Source organism: Lissotriton vulgaris, chromosome 4_1 (assembly GCF_964263255.1).
Source record: "Lissotriton vulgaris chromosome 4_1, aLisVul1.2, whole genome shotgun sequence".
NCBI classification, from domain to species: Eukaryota; Metazoa; Chordata; class Amphibia; order Caudata; family Salamandridae; genus Lissotriton; species Lissotriton vulgaris.
Window position 1 is genome coordinate 1863804502 of NC_141691.1, and position 27327 is coordinate 1863831828.

At 45.1% G+C, this 27327-nt stretch overlaps 1 protein-coding gene and 1 pseudogene across 2 annotated transcripts in view; both read left to right on the plus strand.

Moving 5' to 3' along the window:
- The window catches only part of LOC147724636 (uncharacterized), a 36223-nt pseudogene extending 27215 nt beyond the window's left edge, over positions 1-9008 (plus strand).
- TBC1D31 (TBC1 domain family member 31) overlaps positions 1-27327 on the plus strand; it is a 696792-nt gene that overhangs the window by 80806 nt on the left and 588659 nt on the right. For both annotated transcript variants that reach the window (XM_086966171.1, XM_086966170.1), the window contains exon 2: positions 9757-9903. Coding sequence is in view for 1 of the 2 variants with exons in the window: in XM_086966170.1 (XP_086822296.1) it covers positions 9757-9903 (147 nt within the window). In the remaining variant the exon portion in view is untranslated. The remainder of the gene's footprint in view (positions 1-9756; positions 9904-27327) is intronic.

Genomic DNA, 27327 nt, shown 5'->3' on the forward strand with positions numbered 1-27327 from the left:
GTTTGCGAAATGTTATGTAGTTAGCTTTCTTGTGGATAAAGAGAGGAAGGGAGTTCCAAAGCTTAGAGGCGTTGTAAGAGAGAAGGCGGCCCCCTGACCGGGCCTTCTTAATTGTGGGGACCTCTGCCAGATGGAGTTCATCTGAATGGAGGCTTCTTGTTACTTTGTATGGTTTGATCAGGTTTATGATGGTAGGAGGGCCCTTGTCCTAAATACTTTTATGCGCGATGCAGAGGGCCTTGAAATGTATTCTCTCCTGTATTGGGAGCCAATCAAGCGCTCTTAGGGCAGGCTTGGCTGAGCAGCGGGTTTTTGTGCATGTGAGAATTCTTGCAGCCGAATTTTGGACCACCTGTAGTTTAGAAATGACTGAGTTTGGAGCATCCAAATAAAGGGCGTTACCGCAGTCCAGCCTGGAGAGGATAAGCGCCTGCATTAGACGCTTTCTAGAGTGGCAAGGTAGAAGAGGAAGTACTTTTCGTGCAGTTCATAGCAGACCATAGCAAGTGGCAGCGTTTTTTCTGGCTTGGGTTCTAAAGGGAAGATCGTGGTCGAGCCATATGCCCAGGCTCTTTATTTCCGTTTTTGGTGTTGGTGCAGGCCCCGTGCAAGTCGGCCACAGAGTGTTTGAATTAAAAATTGCTTGGTTGCCCAACAGCATGAGCTCAGTCTTGTCACCGTTGAGTTTGAGGTGGGATGTGCTCATCCAGCTAGCGACTTCTTTGAGCCAGGAGCGCAGGTCCGTAGGGAACTGCTCTGCCGCCTGGTTCAATGCCACGATGAGCTGGGTGTCATCCGAGTACGTAAATAGTTGAATTCCAAAAGGGGCTACTATCTCTGCTAGTGGAGAAATGTGCACGTTAAAAAGTGTGGGACTCAGAGACGAGCCCTGGGGAACCCCACTTTGGAGTGGCACTGGTTGGGACCGGGTGTTACCTTCGAATACCTGGAAGAATCTGTCTTCCAGGAATGATTTCAACCAGGACAGAGCCATACCGGTCACTCCCACTTTTTTGAGACTGAGTACCAAGGTGCGGTGGTTGATGGCTGAGGACCCTCCCGAGTCAATAATCTTTCTAGACTCCTCCACCACCGCTATTAGTGCAGTCTCGGTGCCCTGGCCAGGGCGGAAACCAGTCTGGGATGAATGGAGCAGTTTAGAAGTTTCGAGGTGCTCAGAAAGTAGGCAATTGGCGTATTTCTCTGCAATCTTGCTAATCCAGGGAGTAAGGAGATGGGACGGTAATTGCCCATCTCCGTGGGATCTAAGTGTTTTTTTTTTTTACATTTCTAGGTAGGGGGCGTTGATCTGAGGTTCTTGTTCGAGGAGCTCAGTGTTAGTGAGTGGGAGGAGGTCAAGAATATTTTGGATTTTGGTGGAGAAGAATCCTGCTAATTCCTCTCATAGGAGGCCAAACTGGTCAGGGACTGCGGAGGGGTCGGGAACTTTCATACGTTTTTTCGCGATCCCAAAAATTTCTCTGGAGGAGGCTAGGATTTTTTACTCGTAATAGACAGCCTGGGCTGTTTTTAGTGCAGCTTTGTAGAAGGCAATGGATGCCCTGTAGTCTAGTCTTTTGCACTGTTGTTTCAGTTTACAGAGTTCGGGGGTGAACCAGGGGGATTTATTGGGTCCGTTTTTTGTTAGTATCGTTTTTCTGGGCAGTACTACATCTAATGAATTCTCAATCCACGAGGACTATTTCTTGTTGGCTACTGAGGGCTCTGGGTCGTGTGGGGTATGGTATGGTTAATTCCAATTCACGGGTCCAGTCCTCTACGATCAATTTGTGCCAGCGGCGGGCTTGGATGCGTGATGCTAGCGCATGAGAGCGCAGGGAGGATGGGTGCCACAAGAAAGGGACAAGGAAGTGGCCCCACAAAGCATACAGTTCATCTGCTCTATTTTCAGAAAGACAAACCACTGAACCCAGGTACAGATCAAAAGGCTCTGCGCATTTTGGCCATTTACTTTTTGTACAGAGAAAATACTCAGAACAAAAAAGTTTGTCCAACGGGCCCATTAATCATGGTAACACATCAAAAGGGGATTGGGGACAATGAAGGTCCAAGACACAAGCCCCAAGAAAATACCTGTGAATAGAAGGGTTTGCTCTTTCTAAGGAAAGAAAAAGTGACCGGGTGGAATAGCTCCTATAAGGAGCAAGGGCCCCCACACACCCAAAGAGTGTCATGCCTCATCCTAGGGCAGCTCCTCGTGGGGCCTGCAGGGGGGCTCTTTGCCGAAGTTCTTTTATCCTATAATCCTGACTGTAGATGAAGCGGTGTGTGTGTGTGTGTGGGTTGTGTGGTGTATATACAAATGTGAGTAGTACGTGAGGAGAGTGTAAGTTTAAAAAGAACTATGGGAACCAGCTGAACGAACTTTAATTGTCAGGCTCCATGTCATGATTAAAAGAAACTTAGCTGCTTGTTTGCAGTGATTCTAATAATCCCATCAAGCATTAAGTGAGGATAGTGGTCGACATGTTTCATGCCCTATGTTGTCTTGAAGATCATGACATTTCATCAGGACCTAGAGCGAATGTTAACTACTCATAAGATGGTGGTTTACATCTAGGTGTAGGAATAGGAAACCATGCCCTCACCGATACACCAACAGCTTCAGAGGTTCTCCCAGTTCAGGACCCTAGGTAAATCAAAGTGGAGAAGGGGAAACAAAGGGAAAGGGAAAGAATAGGTAAAGGGTCAACAACAAATGTTTGTTAGGTTATCAACATGGAGTCCATTGGCGTCTGCTGCTTTAATAGTGTGACCTGATTCTTCACCTGATGAACAGTGTGCAGGTCATAAATCCGGTATACTATAAAGGTGAAGTTACAGCAAAACATCGCATGCACCTACAAACCACCCTGCGTCTGTGGCCGAAGTGTCTTTCTCATGTCTTATTCATGTTTGTGTTGTATCTATTTCAATTTAGGAACTTCGAGTATGGAGTGCCTTCTAATGTGAGTTGTAAACGTTTTCAATCAACACAGTGTGTGATCAATGTACTAGATGGCATAAGGGAGAGGTGCAAGTCTAATTGTTTTATGTATTGGTAGCCCCAACCTTCACCAAGTGACGGGTGATTTATATATTGGTGGCTACAAGAAGACCCTCAACAAGATTAGATGAAGGCCCTAGGATGGAGACTCTGGTAACTTACTGGGCGAGAGCTGTTGAGGGAGCTGAAGGCTCCGGAGCCATGAGAAGTGTTGAAGCATCTAGACCGACTCCTGCAAGTCAAGGGGAGAGCGTTTAGGTTTATTATTTATTATTTTTCCAGGTGCCCAGCCGACTGGGCACCTGTAAAAATAATAAACCTGACTAAGGAGAAAAAAACGTCGTTTGGATCATATATTGCATGACCGTGTTATATTTGAAATACTCTCAGTATTAATACTGTTATTTGCAATTACGTGTGCACAGGTTCTGTTTATTTTTGCATTAAGGACTACGGTCCGATATATATATATATATATATATACACAATATTGAAAATTATAATTTTAAATGTTAATTAACCCCATAGATTTGGCAAATCATCTGAGACTGAGCCGGATTGTATAGATTTTTATACCCCTTAGTGGGGATAGAGTTACTCCGAACCGGTTTGTATGGGTATTAATGACCCGCACTAGAAAAAGAGTTAACCAGACAAGACTTGGTTCTATCGTTGGAGCTCGCTTTAAGGTATCTCATCATTTAACCCTGTTCGGTTGGTTGACTGTCGAAAAATCCAGCATAGTTCTCTGTGGAACAAGTCCGCTTTGTTTTTGGGTGTGAGGGTTTCTAGGACTGTCCAGTTCAAATCATCTGGTGAGTGTCCTTTCTCTCTGTAGTGGGAGCTCATCTTAGTGGTGTATTTCCTGCATCTGGCATTACTTCGGTGTTCTTTTACTCTAATCTTGACATGTCTGGAAGTCATGCCAATGTATTGTTTGGAACATGGGCATATGATCATGTATATGCAAATTCTTGTGTTGCAATTCGTATGGGATATCTGTGACCATGTGCTGGTGGCACTCACTGAATTTCTTTTATGGCTTTTGTCATGTGGCACACACTACATTAAACATGGTGCCTGCTCAGCATACTTCATTCTTGTAAAGAGAGCTGCCAGGGCACTAGCTCTTTTCACAGTAGGGATATTTCCACTAGGTCGGTCGCTATTTATGATGGATTGATCTCTGCCAGGGTGGTAGATGTCATGACTTCCACCACCCTGGTGGAACATCTGGCCAGCAAGGGGCCAAATAAGACCCTTACAGTTTAAAAAGGAGCTAACAAAGAATTGGAGAACACAGTCTCTGCTGAAAGCGCTGTGTGCTGGTGGTGCTTGCACGAGCTCTTTAATTTTTAAATTGTTTTAACTTGTTTTGCTATTCTGCTGCTATTCTGTTGCATCAAGGTACGGGGAATTATAAATTCACATTAGGAAATTTAGCTGGACGCCGTAATTGCATTTGCTGCTTGTGAAATACCTTTTAACTGCTGTCCTCTTACTCGCACTATAAAAAAAATCACTCCAAACGCACTCCGCTACTTCAGCGGGTTTCGGGGAATACTATCTACCCCAGCGCCATCTTTGTTAGCGCTCTAGTGGTTGGATCGCCTGCAACTGCTTATCTATTTAAGTAGTCCAATGCAGGCGCGCAGCGAATGCGCGCAGCGAAGCGCCGGGGAAATAAAAATTCACATTAGGAAATTTAGCGTGACGCCGTAATTGCATTTGCTGCTTGTGAAATACCGTTTAACTGCTGTCCTCTTACTCGCACTATTAAAAAATCACTCCAAACGCACTCCGCTACTTCAGCGGGTTTCGGGGAATACTATCTACCCCAGCGCCATCTTTCTTAGCGCTCTAGTGGTTGGATCGCCTGCAACTGCTTATCTATTTAAGCAGTCCAATGCAGGCGCGCAGCGAAGCGCCGGAGATGTGCCAGAGATAAGCCCGTCTGTGCCCGTCCGTGTCCCGGCCGCGTCGAGTGCCATGAGGGCTATCACTTTAAGGTACTCAAGGGAGGCTTTATTGAGTATAGGAAAGAGGGGAAGGGGCGGGCCCCAAAAAGATCTAACACATACCTCTGTCACCTTGGGGTGTGGTCTGATTAACAGTAGATCCCTGGTTAAACACCATCAGGAGGTGTCGGACCTGTTGGAGGATATGGATCTGGATGCCCTTTTCATTACGGAGACCTGGGCCAGTGCAGACTTCTCTGTTGAGCTGGGCCAAGCGTGCCCGGATGGGTACAAGATGTTTCACAAACCCAGGTCCCAGGGAACAGTGGGAGGTGTTGGGGTGATCTATAAGGACAGGTGGAACTTTGCCCCCTTACAGGTTGACGCAGTTGCAGGGATAGAACTGATGGCCTTTACCCTACAAGAAACCAAAGGAAGGATGCTAACTGGCATGATCTGCTATAGACCACCTGGCCTGGATACGGGGTACCAGGCACTGTTTGATATTATCGCCGCCCTTGCTCTAACTCATTCCAGACTGCTGCTCCTGGGGGACTTCAAACTATGGGACAATGGGGCCCTAGGGAGCCACCTGAAGGATTTATAATATATATGTGGAAACTGTGGTCTTGATCAGCTGATACTGGAACCTACCCACTTAGGCAGACATGCACTGGACCTGGTGTTCGCAAACCAGACCGAGACTAAGGTGATTGGTATTCTACCCCAAAGTTGGACTGACCATTCCCTGATTCATTTCCAGATCACGGTACCTATTCAGGTGAATAAAAATGCTCGCCCTGTAATCTACCGAAAGGAAAGGGGCTGGTCCAAATTACCAAAGGACAAGACACATTTTTTCTTTACCAATCAGACTCCCTTTGATCCAGATGAGTCGGTGGGCCAGAACTACCATGTCTACTGTAACCATATCACCGAGACCCTTGATAAACTTGCCCCCCTGAAAAAGATAAAGAACAGAAGTAAGCCTTCAGCCCCCTGGTTCAGTGAGGAGCTGAAATCACTACGTAATCAATGTAGACAGGCAGAAAGGAAGTGGCGAAGACTCTATTTAGAGTCTGATAAGAGACTGCTAAAGGTAGTACAGGCTAAATATAAAGAGGCCATTGCCAAAGCAAAGGCACTTTTTTATGTTACTGCCATACTTCAGTCTCCGAACAGCACACAAACTCTCTTTAATATTATAAAAGACCTCTCCAACCCCACCTGCATGAGCACCAATGTGGTTGCAACTCAAAAACTTTGCAACGAAATCACTGTCTTCTTTGAACAACAAATTGCCAAAATAGTGGGGGTGTTTGCTCAGGGTGAGGCTAGCTGTCAGGACGCACCACTTCAGATGGTAGTTGAGGAATTACCGGTAGTATCATTGATGGAGAGCTTTCCCCCTCTCACAGATTAGCTCTTCACCAGCTTGGCGCTCAGCATATCCTCTGGGTCCCCTTTTGATCCCCTTCCTCATAGGATCTGGAAGAAGTATGGCCCAGAGCTTTTTCCCTGGTTGCGTATAATTTGCTGCCAATCCCTGGAGGAAGGAGTAGTGCCGGAAGCATGGAAACAGGCAGTGGCAACCCCTCTACTCAATAAGCCCTCGCTGGATCCAACAATCCCAGCCCATTTTATGCCTATATCTCTTCTGCCCTATCCTATAAAAATTCTGGAGAAAGCTGTTAGCAGGTCCTTGTCAAGCTACCTGGAAGAGAACTGTCTATTGGATGGGGATCAGTTTGGATTCCGCCCAGGCCATGGGACTGAAACTGCATTAGCAACCATGCTGGACACTCTGCGAATGCGATCCGACAATCGCAACTCCTCAGTACTCGTGCTGTTGGATATGTCGGCCGCATTTGACACGGTTAGCCACACAGTTCTGCTAAATAGACTGGAGAAACTGGGCGTGAAAGGCAAGGTTCTGAAATGGCTACAATCTTATCTGTCTGGTAGACAACAGACAGTGACCATGATTCCGTTTTCCTCCCCCAAGTCCCCGGTCCACTATGGAGTGCCACAAGGCTCGTCGATCAGCCCTATCCTTTTTAATATATACTTGCAGCCTTTGATCCCTATTATAAAATCTTATGGGATCGAATTGATTAATTACGCTGATAACACCCAATTGATGTTCTCTTTGGAAGGGAAACATGCGGTGCCCATGGACAGATTTCAGGATTGCATGGGTCGGGTCTCCAGCTGGCTTAAAGCAAACTCCCTTCAATTTAATGAGGGGAAAACGGAGGTAGTCTATTGCTCGACGGTTAAACTAAATCGACAGATACCGTGCGATCTTAGGCTTTCGCCGGGGGCCGACCCCTGCGTCCCAGTAAGGACCGTGCAGAATCTGGGAGTACTGTTTGATGAAAACCTTCAAATGGTGTCGCAAACTAATAAAACAATTAGTGTCTGTTTTGGTCTGCTAAAAGCACTCAGGCAGATTCTCCCTCTCCTGCCCGATGACACTAGACCCTTGGTGTTAAGGAGCATAATCTTGGCTAGACTAGATTACTGTAACTCCCTTTACTTGGGCGCCCCTTTATACATCCTGCAGGGGCTGCATAGAGTCCAGTCGATAGCGGCCAAGTTGGCGCTTAACAGACCACGTAGCTCCTCTACCACAATGGCCTTGAGAGACCTTCATTGGTTGCATTAACGGGACAGAGTCACTTTTAAATCTCTGTGCATAGTCTACAGAGCGTTACACAGTACGGGTCCTCTACCAATGCAGGAAAGATTCACATGGTACAAGCCCACTTGGTCTCTTCGCTCTTCCAGTCTAAGTCTGGCAACTACCACCAGATTTAAGAGATCCAGGATGGGAGGCAGAGCCTTCAGCAAAGCAGCGTCTCGCCTATGCAACGAGCTGCCTCAGAACATCAGGCAAGCCGACTCCCTGATAGGCTTCAGAAAGAGCCTAAAGACATGGCTATTCGCCAAAGTCTGAGACCCTGGCGACCATCATCTAGTCTTTCAATTAGCGATTTCCATCTGATAGTGTTTTTCCTCGAGCGCCAGGATACCCGTAGGGTGGCAGTCGCGCTATACAAGAGTAAAATACAATACAATACAATACAATTTTAATCTAGCTTCCTTTAGAGGGAACATGATAAACCATTGTTCAAAGATATGGGCACATTTTACATTATGTACCTTTAGCCCTATATCTGTCCCACTGTATTTAAGAAATCCATCAATATTACTCTAGGGTTAAATACTTACACTTCAGCCTGATCATGGTACCAAAGAAAATTCCATGTGGCATGGTAGAATTCAGATTTTACATGTTACCATTGTACACTATGAGCTTAGTACCCAGTCACTGCTTACCATTGGTTGGCTTTGTTGCCAGTCACTTCCTCTTTGAGCGTTTCTCCCTCTTCCGGCTTCCTTTCATTGCCACTGTCCTTCCACTATGTGCGCTTGCTGCCGTGCCTACTTTTTTCTTCTACTTGCAGTGCTCACTAAGAGTAGGTGTCTTTGCAGGTTGTCTCCTTCTCCTCCCCTGAACCCACTCCACATTGTTGTTTTCCCCGTCCCCCTCCTGTGTTTTTGCTTTCCTGTTTCCCCTGGCCTCCTTCCTAAATGCTTCATCTCCCAATTGCTCCGTCATTGTTGCTTGCCACACACCCTCACCGTCCCCTTCCTGTTGTTGCTTGCCCTCTCCCCCCTTACTCCTGTTGTTGCTTGCTGATAATTGGCTCAGTTTCTGACTTGCCTACTTTTAAATGAGGCACAGTTTCATCTGAATTCTTACATGAGTCTTAGATGTACCGATAATTTTCGTATCCTGGTTTAGTAATTTGTTATATACCCTACAGATAATTTTTTCCGGGTTGCCAGGCGCTCTCAGTTATAACACATAAATAGTAATATTGGCGATAATGGTGAGGTGATGGATTTATATTGAATAACAGCGATCAAAATAGGTATTCTTAGAGTAACAGCTAAACGTAAGTCTTACTGTCAGAAATCTTGTGCTGACCTTAATCTACTTAATTAATCCAGGTGTTTTCGCATTTATAGAGTGAAGTTTCATGAAACTACCCTATTTATCTCTGATGAAAGTCAGGCTCCTAAGTTGTAAGGGTTATGTTGCTGCTGCTCATTTCTAAAACTTATAGATTTAGTGACTAGGTTAAGCACTAGCATTGTGTTTTTTCCACAAACACACACAATGGGCAAAAAATGGGCACATTGTTGATGCAAACAGTTGCTCAGTCTCTACCTGGTCATGATGAGTATCCATTAAGTAGAGTCTATTGAATTCCGAGTAAGTGTTCTAACCAAAAAATAAGAAGTGCCCTTTTTGTTAAATAATGAAAGAATCTAAAATGGTGGCATCTTCTAATAGCTGTTTGTTTATTTACCTTGGTAGAGGGTCCAGTCATGACCGTTCTGTAGGCTGCACTATCCTACTCAGAACTCACCTGGCTCATCATTTACTTTGTGGAGCTTTATACCTACAAGACTTTGGTCCTTCTGAAGTTGGTAGTGAGTACTATTGGGAGGATTAATAGTAAGAACTTTTAGTCACAGACCACGCAGCAATACGGTATGAAGCACCACATGAAAATGATTATTAAGTCATTGTTATTGAACACTTTATATTGTCTTGAATCGGGGTTTTGTGTTGGGATATTGTAGATATTATCCATCAATAATGTGATGATGTATAAAACATATAAAAACATCAATATTTTTAAACCCCAAATGCAATATAAATTATGTGTGCTGAAAACGTAGTATTCATTATTGTTTTTTATACTCTCTTTTCAGGGTCATCGTGAATGTTATCCATAGTGCCACATCCTACCACTCTAAAACAATACGTTTTTTGCATGTGGCCTTTGACAGTACAGGAGACAACTTTCTTGCAGGAGACCACCAAGGGAATATCTATGTTTTCAACTTGAACAGAAACCGGTGAGTACCCACATCTAGTAGAAAATCTTGCCTTAGAGTCTTAAGAGGTGTGGTGCAGCGGCCTGGGTGCCTGACTCCGGACTACGGGGTTCACAGTTTGATCCCCGGTGCCGACGGCAGGTTAGCCCAGCAAGCATCTGACTCTGGGCAATAGCTCGCTTAATCTTCCCGATGACCCCCAGCGCCGGGACACCACTTCGTAGGTAGCTGTGCACTTTACAAATTCTGGCATTTCATTTCATTTCATGATGCAGAGATCAGTCACAATGGGAACATTAGAAGTTGGCAATAAAAGTTTTTCTAATGTTCCCATTGTGACTGATCTCTGCATCATGAAATTAATTAAAGTAGGACTCCAGCTACCGTCTCCTTCTCCTAACATCAATCTAAAGGAGTGCAGCTCCCAAGTCTGTGTCTCTAGAAGACATATTTTGTAATGTCCCATACACCTCCACAGTACAAATCAAAGGTAAATTAAATTTTTTTAAAAATCTTTAGAGACATTCAGGCAGCACTGGCAAGTTTGGGCCCCTCTTCCACAGCAGGCATAACTGCTTCCAGCCAGGAGAGTTTTACCAGCATCTCTTGTCAACTCCATCCTCCAGTTCAATCAATGTTTTCATGCCTACAGTTGTCCTTAGTAAGTCAGTCCACCTCAAAGAATATTATGAGATGACATTTCATATCTGAATATCTACTGCAACACAGAACAGTGCCCACAAAGCAATCACAGTCCTAACAAGTCCAGCACGCATATTTTCATTTTGGTATCCGCTACATATAAGTAAGTAATGAGCTTTATTCAATAACATTTTATCATAAAAGTGTACACGTATAAAAATCCAATTTGTATAAACATGGACCACTTAAAAAACATCATAGTATACATTAAATTCCAACCATTAAAAACCATGAATATACAAAGTTAAACATGAATATGTAACAAAAGAAAGGGAAATCTATTTACACGAGGCTAATAGAATGAAATTGCGTCCATAAGGATTTTTACACTAGACCTTATTCTCTTAGAGCATTACTTTTATCATATCTGTCGCCCATGCACATCTCAGGTGTTTGAACTTATCACATTTTTCGCCTGGATCTTTGACCTTATCAGCCATGCGCATCCCAAAAATGTTGCTACTCCACAAATTAATGTCAAGGAGGAAGTATCAGTTTTTAGGATGCGTAGTGCAACACAATAGTTTGTTAGGCCTACCATTTTACAGACTGGCTTGAGCCATTTTGCTCTTGCCATCCTGTAGGCCTGGCATGCAAAAAAGAAATGGGCGATGGACTCATTGGGGTGGGCACAACTCTGGCAAGGAGCAGGTATTGAATTAGGCCCCTTCCAAGATGCTATCACGTTGTTAAGCGGCAGGGTCCCTAATCTCATCTTCATATATAGGACCCTGTCGCTGGGGACCTGTAGAAAATCGAGGTAGGATTCTAGTTTGCAGATGTTTTTATGTTCAAAGAACACCTCTGTAAGTTTCCCAGATTTTGAATTAGATAGCTCAAGCGTATGCACCAAGTCCCAATAGGCACGCTTTAGATCCTGCTTGGGTGGTTGGGTCTGACTAGCCCAAGCCTCTCTGAATCCAATATCGATTAGAAGCTGCCTAAGGTCTACTATCCATTTGATTCTACTCCCTGTGTCGGCTGACACCAGTTCGTCAAGGGCAGCAGCGTAGTTGGACAGCTCAGCGGTCCTTCTTATGCGCACCCAGAAAAGCAAGGGGCGAAGGTGTGCAATATCCTGAATAGAGAGCCTTCCCATATCATAGAATAGAGGCTTCAAAGGGGTGGAAATGGGAAGGGAAATGAGGTCTCTTAAAAACTTGTTTTCTGACTTGGCAAGCTCACTAGTATTCTCGAAGCCGTCGAGTTCGACCCCATATAGGGCTGAAGGTAGTGCTTTGCCGTCATAGACCGCAAGCGCCGGGGCAACTGGCCTACTCGCAGACAGATGTTGTTCTCGGACGATGGCCCCAGACACCCGCGTGTGGTTTAAGAGCATCTTGGCTAGATGGGAACTCCATTTCATATTTTTTTAAACCCATATTCCAAAGTAGTCAAAAGACTCAACTACATCCAAGGGGGCATCGTTCAGAGTAATGCCATTTCTAAACCATTTTGAAGGGTTAATAGTCATTAATTTAGTTTTACTTGTGTTGATTAGCAACCCCTGATAATCACAAAAGGAGCTAAATCGATTTAAAAGCTTTTGGAGGCCACCCAGTGACTTGGAGATCAGGAGGGTATCATCGGCGAACAGGAGGGTTGGTGTCTTCTCCCCGCCAAGGTGGGAGCCTCAGTAGGTTCCTCGTTGAGGTGGTCCACCACCCCATTGATTAATCACGAAAACAGGGTGGGGGCCAACACTCAACCCTGGCATACCCCCTTGTTCACCACAATCCTCTCTGTCAACTGCCCTTGGGATCCCCACCTAATTTTAGCATAGTTGTCATTATGCAGATCTTTTAAAAAGTCAAGAATCTGGGGGGAAATACCCAGTTGTAAGACCTGCCAAAGCTTCTCCCGGGGCACCAGGTCAAATGCAGTCTTCAGATCTATGCAGGCCAGGTATAGACTGCCTTTCCCTATGGTCACTGTTTTCCAATAGATCAAGAAGAATCTGAACACCTGGTCCATTGTTCCCACCTTCTGCCTAAACCCTGCTTGATAATGGGACAGGATGTTTCCACCCTCCATCCACATTCTAATCCTCATAAGGAGCACCCTGCCAACCACCTTCTAAATCACGTCGATTAAACTAATCGGTCTGTAGTTGGCAGGGTACTCCCTATTTCCTTTCTTAAATATTGGGACGACCTCCGCACCTTTCCAGGAGTCCGGAACAGGAAATCCCCTTGCTATCAGATTCATTATAAGTAAAATAAATTGGGCCCAAGGCTTAGGATCGTACAAGAGCAGGTCCCCTGGAAGACCTTCAGGGCCTGCTGCCTTTCCCGGAGCAATGCTATTTATTGCTAGCTCCACCTCTTGGAGCTCAAAACTGTTTAGTAACTCAGGGGCACCTGTGCTAATTGGGGAGGTCTCAACGCTTGGGGACGCAAGACATTCTTCTCCCGAGTAAAGATTGGAGAAGTATTCTTGCTATTGCTGACCTGTAATATGGTTAGGGATTTGGTTGGAACCTTTCCTATTCCCTTTGTTAATTAAGTCCCAAAATAGTTTTTGCATCCCTCTGGATCGAGGCCTGCTTAAGTTCCTGCCAATGGGCCTCGTCCCAATTGCGTTTTGCTTCCACCAAAGCCTTTGAGTAATCTTTCCTTGCTGTTTTAATTGCTAATAAGTCCTTCTTTCTGACGGCAAGAGATAGTGCCGCCCTCTTTTTCCTACAGCTCAGAGAATACCATGGGTTATTGGGCCTTGCTCGATCATGCCTTGGAGCCGATTTCCCTTGTACGATAAAAAAAGAGCTTATTAATTGACTCTTGATAAAAATAATGAAAATTAAATTGCTTCCCCATGTCACTATGGAGCACCATTAGTTCCCTATTCTTAGATTCGACAACATCCCTAATACTTTGCAGTTTGTCTTCTTGCTGGGAGACTGTGTGCCATTTGAGGCGTCAATTACAGTTGGAGGGGATTACCTCTCTGGTTACCATTAAGGGACGATTATGGGCCTTTGGCCCAGAGGGTCGCCAAATATTATTTACTTGTAGGCTGAGAGGGTTATGGTCGCTGTCTATAGAGGGCATGACTGCCATATCTTCCAAGTCCCCCCAGAGTGGAACATCAATAAGAATATAGTCTATTCTGGACGGAGAGCTTATCCTATTAAAGGTGTTAGCTCCGCTTGAATCAGAGCGTGTTATCCCATTCACAGCTCTTAGGCCATATTCCAGAGTGAGGGCATTAATTTGAATAGCTCTCTGCGACCACTTCTTAATGGGATCTAAACTGAGGGGCGGGAGAGCCCATTTTGCATCCTCTTCGGCAGATCCCAGAAGGTCATCCACACTCAGAGGTTCAAATGTAACATTGAAGTCCCGAGCTACTATAATGTTAGCGTGTGGCGAGATGGAAGATAACATGCTTTCCAAAGATGTTATGGTCAATGATATATGGGCGCCTGGAGAGCCTCTTGCATAGATGTTAAATAATTCTAAAGCTGTTCCATTAGGTGTACCTCTGGCAGTCAAGTGTAGAATGTCCCTGTCAAGCAAGTGTGTGTAGCAATCGTCCAGTTAAGGGAAATACTGATCCAGATTTGCAAACCCCCAGAGGGGCGTCCTTTAACTGAACTAGTTGCAGGGATGAAATAGGAAGTGTAGCCGGATTTATATAAAGGAGTAAGGCTCCATGTCTTCTGGAATAAACATATCTCAAACTTTTCGACAAATCTATTCCATTCGTGGAGCAGTAATTTCTTCTCTAGCCCCGTTATATTCCACAAAAGAATATTAAGAATTGTTGAGTTAGTCATATTAGTCGTGGTCTCCACTGCAACACTATCTATGGCACCAAACATTGCCTGTGTATCTTCTGCAACCAATCCCTGACCCTTTAAAGTTCCTGCGGCTAAAGAGTTGGCTGGGGCATTAGACTCTCTACGCCTTGCTGCGATTGAAGCGGTGGTGTTATTTTCAATGGACCCTAGTTTTAGTCAGTCTACCCTGTTCAGGCCAGACCCCGCCCCTTCTCCCTGCTTTATCTTGTCTACCACTCCCGATAGTGCCCAAAGTGGAGAATGTCTTATCTGGATGGCAGAGTACTCGGGATAAGAGGTGTAATACTCCAAGGCCAACAAGTTCTCAGCGAGAACCGCATCGGTTAACAACAGCTCGATGCAGTCTAGCTCAGAATTTCGCGAGGCAATCCTCCTCGCTCCGAGGATATCCTCACGAATTATGGACCTGCACCCCCTTACATGTCGCAACCAATATATTGCCTTGTTGCGAAGGGACTCACTGCTTTCGTACCCCTGTCTGCAGGAGGGTTTTGGGACTTTCACCATGTAAACTGTTGCCTGGGAGTTTAAGAGTGTGTCCATAAGGGGTTGCCACTGGTGCCTCGGGGTGTTAAAGGAATAGATGTGACGGGCCCCAGGAGCTTTCATTGGGTCGACAATAGCTTTCTTCACACTAGGGACTGGGGCCGTGAGAGGGATCTCACAACCCAGCGGGGATCCCACCACTCCCCTCGGAAAGGACACCGTTCAATGCACTATTCCGATGGGGAGGACATGTAGACGAGAGAGGCTGGGGCAATGGCATGGGAACTGGTATAGGAGGCTTAGTCCTGCAGTTTAGAGTTTCCACCATTTTTCTTAGGAGGTCCACCTCTTTTTGTAGCGATTCCACTTTCTGGAGCAACCCCTCATTGGAATCTCTGCATCCGCATCTATTCGCCAAATTACTAGTGCCAATATAGTTGCATTTATTCCTTGTCAGGGGTAGGGTACCCTCTGACAAGTGATCCAGTACTGCAAATCTATTGACACAGGAGATTGGAGAAGGGTACTCGTCGCCTCGATCGGCGCTTATAGCCCCTGAATTATTTCGATTTGGTGGTGGGGAAAAATATGGAAGTGGAGGAAGTTTCTCAGTACCCTCTACCAGTGGATTATAGAGGATTGGATTAGTAAATTGATGAACCTGTTTTCTGAACATAGGTGGAATTGTTCATTTGGAGTTGTTAACTAATCCCTTCTCCTGGTGGTCTATACCAGTGTCGGGTGCTACATTATTGCCTCCTAGAATTTCTTCACATTCAGATACAATTAACTCTATTCTGTCAAGGACACAGTTATTGGCCGCATGGCTCTCTCTTTTTTAACCTTTTTGCCTTTCTTGTTCCCAACTGCCCCCCCCCCCTCCATTGATTTCCTCTTGCCCATTAAAAACGTATGGATATCAGGATGGAACAATGACAGCAACCTACTGCCAGAACGCAGCTTCCGCTGCCTATAATTCCCCCAAAAATTGGTGATAAAAGTGGCAAGGGCCCCCGGATGAGTGAAAAAAAAGTCCCACAGAGTAGTGTTACAACAGTACCTGATGTCCCGTAGCTGTGATGTCAGGGGGGGGGGGCCCTGCCCTGCCTCTTCATGATGATGACGGGCTAGGATGGGCCCGCACTTGGCCCGGGCTTCGCCCAGCGCACGCCCGCGTCCCGTGGGGCGGGAGGCAAGGATTGCTTGAGTGCCACTGCCGGCGAAGAGGGAGGGGCGGGGACCCACGCTGACTGCCCTGCTGGTTCCTGGGACAAGTAGTTCACTCTCAAACTCCCTCGCTGTTGGACGAAGCGTCTCCCGCGAAGCGGGAGGCGCGAGCCGCTGATATAGTGCTGCCGGTGGTGGGGGAGGGGCTGGGACCCACGCTGACTGCCCCGCTGGTTCCTGGGGCAAGTAGTCTACTCTCAAATACCCTCGCTGTTGGATGGAGCGTCTCCCGCGAAGCGGAAGGCGTTAACCTCTGAAATAGTGCTGCCGGTGGTGCGGGTGGGGCTGGGACCCACGCTGACTGCCCCGCTCGTTCCTGGGCAATTAATCCACTCTCAAACACCCTCGCTGTTGGATGAAGCATCTCCCGCAAAGCGGGAGGCGCGAGCCACTGATGTAGTGCTGCCGATGGTGCGGAAGGGGCTGGGACCCACGCTGACTGCCCCGCTGGTTCCTGGGGCAAGTAGTCCACTCTCAAACTCCCTCGCTGTTGGACGAAGCGTCTCCCCGCTACCATTTACCTTACCCAAATAGGCGACCCTGTCTTACTCCACACTTGAAGTCTTTAATTCAATATGTTTTATCTCCGGAGCCAGGTATGCTAGTTCAGTGATTTTTGCACCCTAATTTATGCAGCCCAGGAGATATCGATTTATTCAATCTTTTTTAAGACCAATAAAATATTGGATTTTGAGACTTTATCTCACCAACATTAAAGGGAAATGTTCGAAATGTTACTGGTATATGTAGGTAATTGTAAACAAAAAGAGAGAGAGGGTATTAAAGTATGTGTAGGGGGAACTCCTGGTCCCCTATTAAATATGTTCAAAAACAAATGGAGGAGTACCCCCGTGAGGCCGTAGTAGATGAGTCTTGGAACTATATTGTGGTGCACGTAGTGCCCAACCAGCCAAAGACAGCAGTAGTCCTTAAGAAGACCCCTCACTCAGCAACCTGGTTGGTGACCTGCTTCATCATCGGGGTCCCACCCCGAGGGCCGAGTGCCAACGGGGTGTACTTCAACACCTGATTACAGTGGAGCGGGTATTTTTTCTTTTTATATGTGCAGTGAAATATTTAAAATAAGTGATTTAAAAAGTATCCAATGCTACTCGCGCCTGGATTTTATTCCAGAGTGATTGGACACTAGGTAAAAAGATATGTAACACCTTTTTCTAATTAGGTAGGCTGCGGTGTTAGCGACGTGTTGCGTATTAAAAAAGGGCACATGTATTATGTGATTAGAATATAGGTCTACATGTTTCAACCAATTAATTATTATCGGTTTTCGTCAGGACCAAAGTGAAAGATCTGGGTGGTACACACACGCTAAGGTGTGCCCTGCCCTAGATCAATGTGTAAGCAAGAACCACAAAATTGTGGTTCATACAAAAAGTAAAGTGATTTTCTTCCTGGTTCTGGAAAAAAAAACTGAAATATAAAAGGGAGTTGGGACCACAATAACACAGTACAAACAGTTTGTCAAACAAACGACACACATACATGTACAAAGGTAACAGCCAGCCTGGGATATCAAAGTCATGGTGGGCAGTGCGTGATCATGTGACCCGCCCTAGTTGCGTATTCTCCCAAACTGTGCATGTGTGTCTCTAAAAACATAGGATACACCCAATTCATATACGTGATATGAGCTATTGCAAGGTGATGAGGGACGTGGATAGAGCAATTGATCACGTGTCAGGGCAGTATAGTGGCCGACACAACTATAGATAAACACCATAAAACCACCTTAATCCATTTCGCAATAAACAAATACATATATGCGTGCAGATCGGGTCCTCTCAAAGTGTAGTCCATGAACTGTACACACTCATATGCATTTACGTCTCCTTAGAGATAGGCTTACTCAGATTAGAGAAACTATTTGCTTCATGGGTGTCCCGGTTCCAATGGCGGACCACTCACGCAATCTAATTGGTAAGGAGACAGGGAGTAGAATCAGGCCAGTGAGCCGTAATCGTTCGTGGTTGAACGCCAAGCCCAGACAAAACAAAGAACTTACTTGTGGCTGTGTCCTAGAGGTATATTAACCTACTTGGTAACCTGCGTGGAGCCCCGTTGGTAGTGACTCGCGTTCGGCGAGTGCTCTGTAATTAACGCAAATATTCGACTTCCGGAGCCGGGCCACGTGGGACTAGGCAGCCAATGGGATTGGAGCACACAGGGAACAGGCAGCCAATAGCGGTTACTTTCAAATAGCACAGCATAGAAGCCGTCGGTAGTCAAGGTAACGCTACTTGATCTCGCTGTCGGTCTTTGATAAAGTTTTTGCGGCGAGTTATGGGTTTGGATTTATAATGCGATCCGGGCAGCCGGGGTATTGTCAGTGATCCTAAATGTAACTGGGATCCATTGAACGTAAAAAGAAGGGATAGGGAGGGAACAAAAACGGAGTGTCTTAAACGGAGATCAAAAAAGAGTAGGTGGTAACAATCGGTCTATTTCGCTATTACAGAAGCCAAGGGTACCAACGGCAGCTACAGTGCTTAGTGCTGCCAGTATATCAAGATTCAGATTCACTCATGCGTCCAGTACCTAGGGTCAAATTAAAGATAAAGAGAGAGTCAGGACAGTATACTGGGTAGGCCCCTTGGTAGGGTTCATTTGTAGAGGGGCAATTATTCCATGATGGAATTCCAAGGTATATTGTCGTTAAGACAAGTTTTGTGCGAGGAAAGCCTATATATCCATCTTTGTTCCTTTTCGAACAAGCGCTGGCTAAGATTGTTGCCGGGGGTGATTTGTTCTATAATGGTCCATCTCAGATCGTCAGGGGTATGACCAGATGTGAGAAAATGCTCAGTTAATTTCGTCGTGGACTTTTTGCACCTGATGTTGCTCCTGTGCTCGCAGATCCTGAGTTTTATTTTCCTACTGGTCATCCCTATGTCCTGGAGATTACACGGGCAGGTTAATCTGTATATGACGTTGTCACTATTACAGTTTGTGTGACACCGAATGGTCCCCCCCTGGAAGACCCATTGTCTCGGGGTTGAGGTCTCTCTTAGAACCCTCTGTCACGTTTTTGTGATGTCTTTCTCAAAACCCTGGCCCTAAAAACCAGTACCTACCTGCAGGATACTAAAAGCTTGCTACAACTCTTAAAAGGTCTTACAGTTAACAACAAGACAATTCTCGTGAGCTTCGACATTGAGAGCCTTTACACCAGCATTCCCCAGGATGACACGAGCACTGGAGAAAGAGGAATGGACATCTAGGACCCCCAGATGTTTCATTCTAGAGTGCGCCAGATTGGCCCTCAAAAGAAACTTCTTTGAGTTTGAAGGAACCCTTTACCTCCAAACAGGAGGTACTTCCATGGAAAGCACCTTCGCTCCTAGTGTGGCGGGCCTCTACATCTTCGACTTCGAAGAGAAATATATACTCAGCGACCAGAATCCCTACAGTACACATATCCTATTTTGGAAGCGATATATTAACGACGTCCTAGCCATTTGGCAGGGACCTGAGGACACTCTACTTGCTTTCCACGAATGGATTAACTCTCGTGATAAGAACCTCAAGTTCACATGTGTAAAGGACAAAATCAGCAAAGAGAACGGCCACCTGGAAACCAAAACACACTATAAACCAACTGCCAAGAACAATCTCTTGCCAATTGAGGGTTTCCACCCGAGACCTCTACGAGAAAATCTCTCTTACGGCCAGTTTTTGAGAATTCGCAGATATTGTAGCAAGATCAGTGATTATAAGGAACAGGCTAAGGACCTAACCCGTAAATTGTCAGACCTTGGGTATCCTAATAAGATTCTCAACAAATGCCAGAAACGGTCCCGCAACCAACCACGTGAACCACTATTGGAGAACGTGGAGAAAATCCCCAGAGAGGGACCCTTGACGTGCATTACCACATATAGCTCTGTATCCAACCAGGTGACCAAGGCCATAAACAAACACTGGTCTATTCTGAACACCGGCAGAATGAAGTGGGAAAAACCATTATTCTCATACAAAAAAGCTAGGAGTATTAGGGATAGTGTGGTCAACACCAGACCACTTCAAAATCCCACTGATAGTCCAACAGTACTCAACGCGTGGGGCCTTCCTAAGGTCACTGGACATTACAAATGTGGGAACTGCAGCGTTTGTCCACTAACTACCAATACTAAAACACTAGCATTGGAACCCGGGAAGGTTTGGACCATTCGGTGTCACACGAACTGTGATAGTGACAACATCCCATACAGATTAACCTGCCCGTGTAATCGCCAGTACATAGGGCTGACCAGTAGGAAAATAAAACTCAGGATCTGCGAGCACAGGAGCAACATAAGGTGCAAAAAGTCCACGACGAAATTAACTGAGCATTTTCTCACATCTGGTCATATCCCTGACGATCTGAGATGGACCATTATAGAACAAATCACCCCCGGCAACAATCTGAACCTGCGCTTGTTCGAAAAGGAACAAAGATGGATATATAGGCTTTCCTCGCACAAAACTGGTCTTAACGACAATATACCTTGGAATTCCATCATGGGATAATTGCCCCTCTACAAATGAACCCTACCAAGGGGCCTACCCAGTATACTGTCCTGACTCTCTCTTTATCTTTAATTTGACCCTAGGTACTGGACGCATGAGTGAATCTGAATCTTGATATACTGGCAGCACTAAGCACTGTAGCTGCCGTTGGTACCCTTGGCTTCTGTAATAGCGAAATAGACCGATTGTTACCACCTACACTTTTTCAATCTCTGTTTAAGACACTCCGTTTTTGTTCCCTCCCTATCCCTTCTTTTTACGTTCAATGGATCCCATTTACATTTGGGATCACTGACAAAACCATGGCTGCCCGGATCGCATTATAAATCCAAACCCATAACTCGCCACAAAAACTTTATCAAAGACTGACAGCGAGTTCAAGTAGCGTTACCTTGACTACCGACGGCTTCTATGCCGTGTTATTTGAAAGTAACCGCTATTGGCTACCTGTTCCCTGTGTGGCCCAATCCCATTGGCTGCCTAGTCCCACGTGGCCCGGCTCCGGAGGTCGAGTATTCGCGTTAAAGACGGAGCACTCGCGGAACGCGGGTCACTACCAACGGGGCTCCGTGCAGGTTACCAAGTAGGTTAATATACCTCTAGAACACAGTCACAAGTAAGTTCTTTGTTTTGTCTGGGCTTGGCGTTCAACCACGAACGATTACGGCTCACTGGCCTGATTCTACTCCCTGTATCCTTACCAATTAGATTGCGTGAGTGGTCCGCCATTGGAACTGGGACGCCCATGAAGCAAATAGTTTCTCTAATCTGAGTAAGCCTATCTCTAAGGAGATGTAAATGCATATGAGTGTGTACAGTTCATTGACTACACTTTGAGAGGACCCGATCTGCACGCATATATGTATTTGTTTATTGTGAAATGGATTAAGGTGGTTTTATGGTGTTCATCTATAGTTGTGTCTGTCACTATACTGCCCTGACACGTGATCAATTGCTCTATCCACGACCCTCATCACCTTGCAATAGCTCATATCACGTATATGAATGGGATGTATCCTATGTTAGAGACACCCATGCACAGTTTGGGAGAATACGCAACTAGGGCGGGTCACATGATCACGCACTGCCCACCATGACTTTGATATCCCAGGCTGGCTGTTACCTTCGTACATGTATGTGTGTTGTTTGTTTGACAAACTGTTTGTACTGTGTTATTGTGGTCCCAACTCCCTTTCCTTCAACTTTCATATTTCAGGTTTTTTTCCAGAACCAGGAAGATCGCTTTGCTTTTTGTATGAACCACAATTTTGTGGTTCTTGATTACACATTGATCTAGGGCAGGGCACACCTTAACGTGTGTGTACCACCCAGATCTTTCACTTTGGTCCTGACAAAAACCGATAATAATAAAATGGTTGAAACATGTAGACCTATATTCTAATCACATAATACATGCGCCCTTTTTTAATACACAACACTTCGCTAACACCGCAGCCTACTTAATTAGACAAAGGTGTTACATATCTTTTTACCTAATGTCCAATCACTCCGGAATAAAATCCAGGAGCGAGTAGCATTGGATACTTTTTAAATCACTCATTTTAAATATTTCACTGCACATATAAAAAGAAAAAATACCCGCTCCACTGTAATCAGGTGTTGAAGCACACCCCGTTGGCACTCAGCCCTCGGGGTGGGACCCCGATGATGAAGCATGTCACCAACCAGGTTGGTGAGTGAGGGGTCTTCTGAAGGACTACTGCTGTCCTTGGCTGGTTGGGCACTACGTGCACCACAAAATAGTTCTGAGGCTCATCTACTACGGCCTCACGGGGGTACTCCTCCATTTGTTTTTGAACATTTTTGGTATATGTAGGTGCCAGATCCGTACAGCAAATACCTGGTCAGCCCTGGCATGGTTGCACTTGAACTATTGTCTTACTTTACACTCCCAAATGAAAGAAATTCACTCCCAAACAGAGGCTCTCCCCACATAAAGCAAGAAAACACCTGGAATTACTATTTGCACTGACACTGGAACCTTTAGCCTGCAAAATTAGACGGGGGCATCATTATTCTGCCTTACAATTTCTAGAACGGCCATTACACATCTATGTATGCGGACGATAAGTTATTATATGTACGGGATCCGGAGGTCAATCTAGCCCCACTATTAAGAGAATACATTAAATTCAGGCGGCACTCTGGGCTTCAAATCAATTGGGACAAATCTATTATCAAACCTCTTACAGATAGCACAGCTCCACATAACACAGAATTCCCTCTGGAGTGGGAAACTGAACCAGTGAGGTACCTGGGTTCCATAGGGACCCGGAGCTCGTCATACGTGAAAACTATGGCAAAGCTGTCAGCACTATTACAGCCAAATCGCTGGATCCAACTACCTCTTTCGTGAGCGGACAGACTGGCATTTGTTAAAATGGTAGTACTCCCAAAATTCTTGTATCTGTTCAACAATGTCCCCATCACACCACCGCCGGAAGTGTTCCGGCAGATACAATCATTATTAATTAAACTAATATGGGTGGGTAAGCAGGCCAGGATTGAAATGAGGGCGCTAAAGTACCGTACTCGAAGGGGGGTTTTAAAGTGCCGGATTTTTCCCTCTATTATTTTTGTGCGCAGGCCCAATATGCTTACCATTGGTGCCATTGGACCCCCTACCTTACACACACGGCAATAGAGGAGAGTGATGCGTATCCTATCCCACTGAGGGCGATAATAACGCATAAGAGGCCTCCGCTGCATAACAAAGACATTAACACGGTAGATACTACAATTGCTGCTTGGCTTCAAACAGGGACATTATCAAATAAGACTCCGCTATATGCGCCTGCACTCCCACTGCAACATCACCCTTGCTTATCTGTCACCCAGGAAGAGGTGGGAATAGGGCTCTTACAGCAAGTAGGGATTGACACGATGGGAGATCTCTATCACGAAGGGACGTTCAAACAGCTGCAAGATTTCGATTATGTAAGTAATCAAACATTATTATTCCACTTCACCTATCACAGACTCCAGGGGGCCATCAAACAGCATTACCCTACATACCCAGCAGAACCTGCGCAACTGAATGCACTACAATTGACCATCACGTCACCTAATTGTAAGAGGTTAATATCACGGCTATATACTGTAGTGCAGGAGGAGATAGCAGACACAACAAATAAAGCATGGGCAAGATTGAATGAGGTCCTAGACAACCCACTTTCGGAGGAAGAGTGGTGGGTTGCCTGCTCAATAACTGAAATGTTAACGCCTAATGGTAACCTGAGACTCTTGCATTATAAATATCTGCATCAAACTTATCACACGCCTGCAAGGCTTCTTAAATATGGTTTACGACCAGATGCCCGTTGCAAAAGATGTGGGTGTGAATCGGCAGACTTTATACATCTGGCATGGTACTGCTCGCCTATAATAGAATACTGGGAGAAGGTGGCACAAATGCTAGGTGATATGGTGCGAGTCCCCATTAGCTGTACAATTGGAACTTGTCTCCTGGGACTGTTATGGAATGTTTGGGCTGCAAACCGTAAATTTTGTTTGATAGCAATGTTGCTTGCTAAAAGGAGAATCTCCTTATGTTGGGATAGTAAAAATTTACCAAAAACCAGTCAATGGCTCTGTGATATGACATACTGTCACAATACTCTTTTTACCTATGAGGAGAAGCTTTTAACGGGATCACGCCCCAGAGACTATTGGTCATATTTGGTCACCTATTTGCAAAATAACCCAATCGTATGAATCAGTGTAATGTATCTCTCTGTAACCGGTGTTCATGTATATATTGGTTTTGAATGATATCTTATCTGTACTATGCATAGAAATGATTATTGATCCGGGATGTGGGATGCGGTAACATGATGGTCTGTAAGTTTACTTCTTTGGATATGTTATGCCTTGAAACTACCAATAAAAATAATTATAAAAAAAAGAAAACACCTGGAAAGGGGTCGGTCCCCACACTTACTAAATGAGGCACATCAAGAGACAGTTTTCAAAATTAAAAGTGGGGTTTTATTAGTGCAACACTCTCTAACGGAAAGGCTTTCCCAGAAGTCAAATGAAAACAACATGCAAGTGTGTGTGTGTGTCAAGCAAGTAATAATAACAATAATAATACTGGACGTCCACCACAAGAAATAGGCACTCTTAAATGCAAGTAATCAGACACAAGAAATAAACCCTGTCAAAGGAAAGCATGGAAACATATAAAATATATACACACAGAATACATCAGGTGATTATAACCACTGAATACCTGAATGTGCACACAGATACACTCACACATTGCAATACAAATAAACAGAAAATATACCTCACCGGCTAAAATAGCTTCATCTTAGCCCACACAAGACTGGAAGATCCTAAATGACAGCACAGCCCTGGGGTCAAGCGACATCTCAAGCCAGGAAATGCAACACTGGGTGGACGCGTCCGTCCCTCAGGAAGAAGACCCAGTTTCCAAGTCCACGCCCCCCAGGTTTATAATATTCCCAATGCACTAGAAGTTTCCGAGAAGACCTCCTCTGTGCCAAGGAAGTTTGCCAGAGTTGGCCAGTCTCCCACAAGCATTCCAAAGGCGAAGTATTTACTCCAGTATTGGAACTTTCATAGATTCCCATTGCTTGTATCATTCCCCGTCGTCGGAATGGGAGCCTCGGTAATTATATATATATATATATATATATATATATATATATATATATATATATATATATATATATATATATATATATATATATATATATATATATATATATATTACCTACTGGCGATAGCCAGTAGGTATATATAGTTAGGATTTTTTTCCTATGGGACTTTTGAAAATTCTATGTCTAATAACTTTGGCGTTTGAGGACGGATTCGGCTGAAATTTTCAGGAAAATGGCACATTTTGTTTCTGAGCAGCCCCTGAAAATTTGGTGGGGTTTCGTCAAGGGGGGGCTGAGAAAAAAGGGGGGTCCCAAAACGCGTTTTTTGCATTGAGTTTTCCATAGGGCGGTTGGACTCACTTTTAGCTCGAACGGCTGAATGGATTTGCACGAAACTTGGCAAAATTGTAGGGACTGTTAGCCCGATGTGCCTTTGCTAGGTCTCAATATATGTGCTCCAGTAGTTTTTGAGAAATTAACGTTCAAACCAAGATATATATCTGTAACAGCGCTCTGGGCAGCGATCCGGTCCGCTTACTTTTCGCTTATCGGAACTTTGCGCACAGAAAGCTGATTGGCTCTCCGGTGTCTGTCAACATTCTAAACAGTCCGGAGCGGACGCCATCTTGTCTCTCGGTAGGATCGAGAGAGAAGAAGAGGTGGAAAACGAAGGGGGAATTTAATGAAAGGGGGCAAGGTATCCCCCTCTTGACCCCCTAGGAATGTTGTTGGGGTTATTAAAGGGTCCCGTGGGGAAAATAAAAAAAAAATGATTTTTCACGGTAGAAGCGCGGCCGCGAACTGGTAGCGAAACGGGAATTCGCCATTTTGTGCTTCGTAAATTAAATTACTAGTTATAAGTGGGTGCGGGAGACGTATCCTAATCCCCTATGTTTCCTGAGGGTGGGTGAGGAGGCTGATATATGTTGATACATCTCTTCCAGCGGCTGTGCGTGAGCTTTTTTTTTTTTTTTGCTGCGTGACAGTCCGGAGCGGCCGCCATCTTGTCTCTCGGTAGGATCGAGAGAGAAGAAAAGGTGAAAAACTAAGGGGGAATTTAATGAAAGGGGGCAAGGTATCCCCCTCTTGACCCCCTAGGAATGTTGTTGGGGTTATTAAAGGGTCCCGTGGGGAAAATAAAAAAAAAATGATTTTTCACGGTAGAAGCGCTTCACGGGCCGCGAACTGGGCCGCAAACTGGTAGCGAAACGGGAATTCGCCATTTTGTGCTTCGTTAATTAAAGTACTAGGTATAAGGGGGTGCGGGAGACGTATCCTAATCCCCTATGTTTCCTGAGGGTGGCTGAGGAGGCTGATATATGTTGATATATCTCTTCCAGCGGCTGCGCCATCTTGCCTTTTTTCGAATGCCACAATTTTGTCGTGCACGGCAGCCATTTTAGATGCCAGGCTGGTCCCAGGCTATCACCTACCCCTGCGGATGTAGTTTATGGCCCCAGCTGTAGAGAATTCAGACATGCCAATCCTCCTGATTCAGGCGTGTGAGTACTGATTTCAGTGCTAGTCTCCCGCCTCCTGATTTCTGCAAGCAAAAATTCGGGGGCATATTACGAACAACTAGCGATAATTTTTGTCTATAACTTGTTTAGAGACAAAAATTATCGCCGCACATCGGCGATTTTTATCGCAGATAAACCTTGCTATTATCGCAGAAAAGTCAGCGATATTCATGTATTATCGACCTAATGCTCTTAGCCATGTTATCCACCTCCCATTGGATAACATGGCTAAGAACTGCTCAGGGTAGGTGTTAGATTTTGGAGATATTCGCGCTTAGCGCGAATATCTCCAAAAGTTGGTAATAGAAGGTAGCGATGTTAGAGACTGTTTCCAGTCGCTAACATCTTGGCACGCCACTTTGCATGTCATTAGTGATAAGTATCACTGACATGCAAAGCCGGGCCCAAGATGGTCGCTATCTCCTTTTAGGTGTCACTAACTGGTGTTAGCGACAGCTTGATAATAGGGAAATAATTTTATCTCCGCTTTCATGGTTTTTAAAGCCAAAAAAGCGGAGATAAACCCCCTTGATAA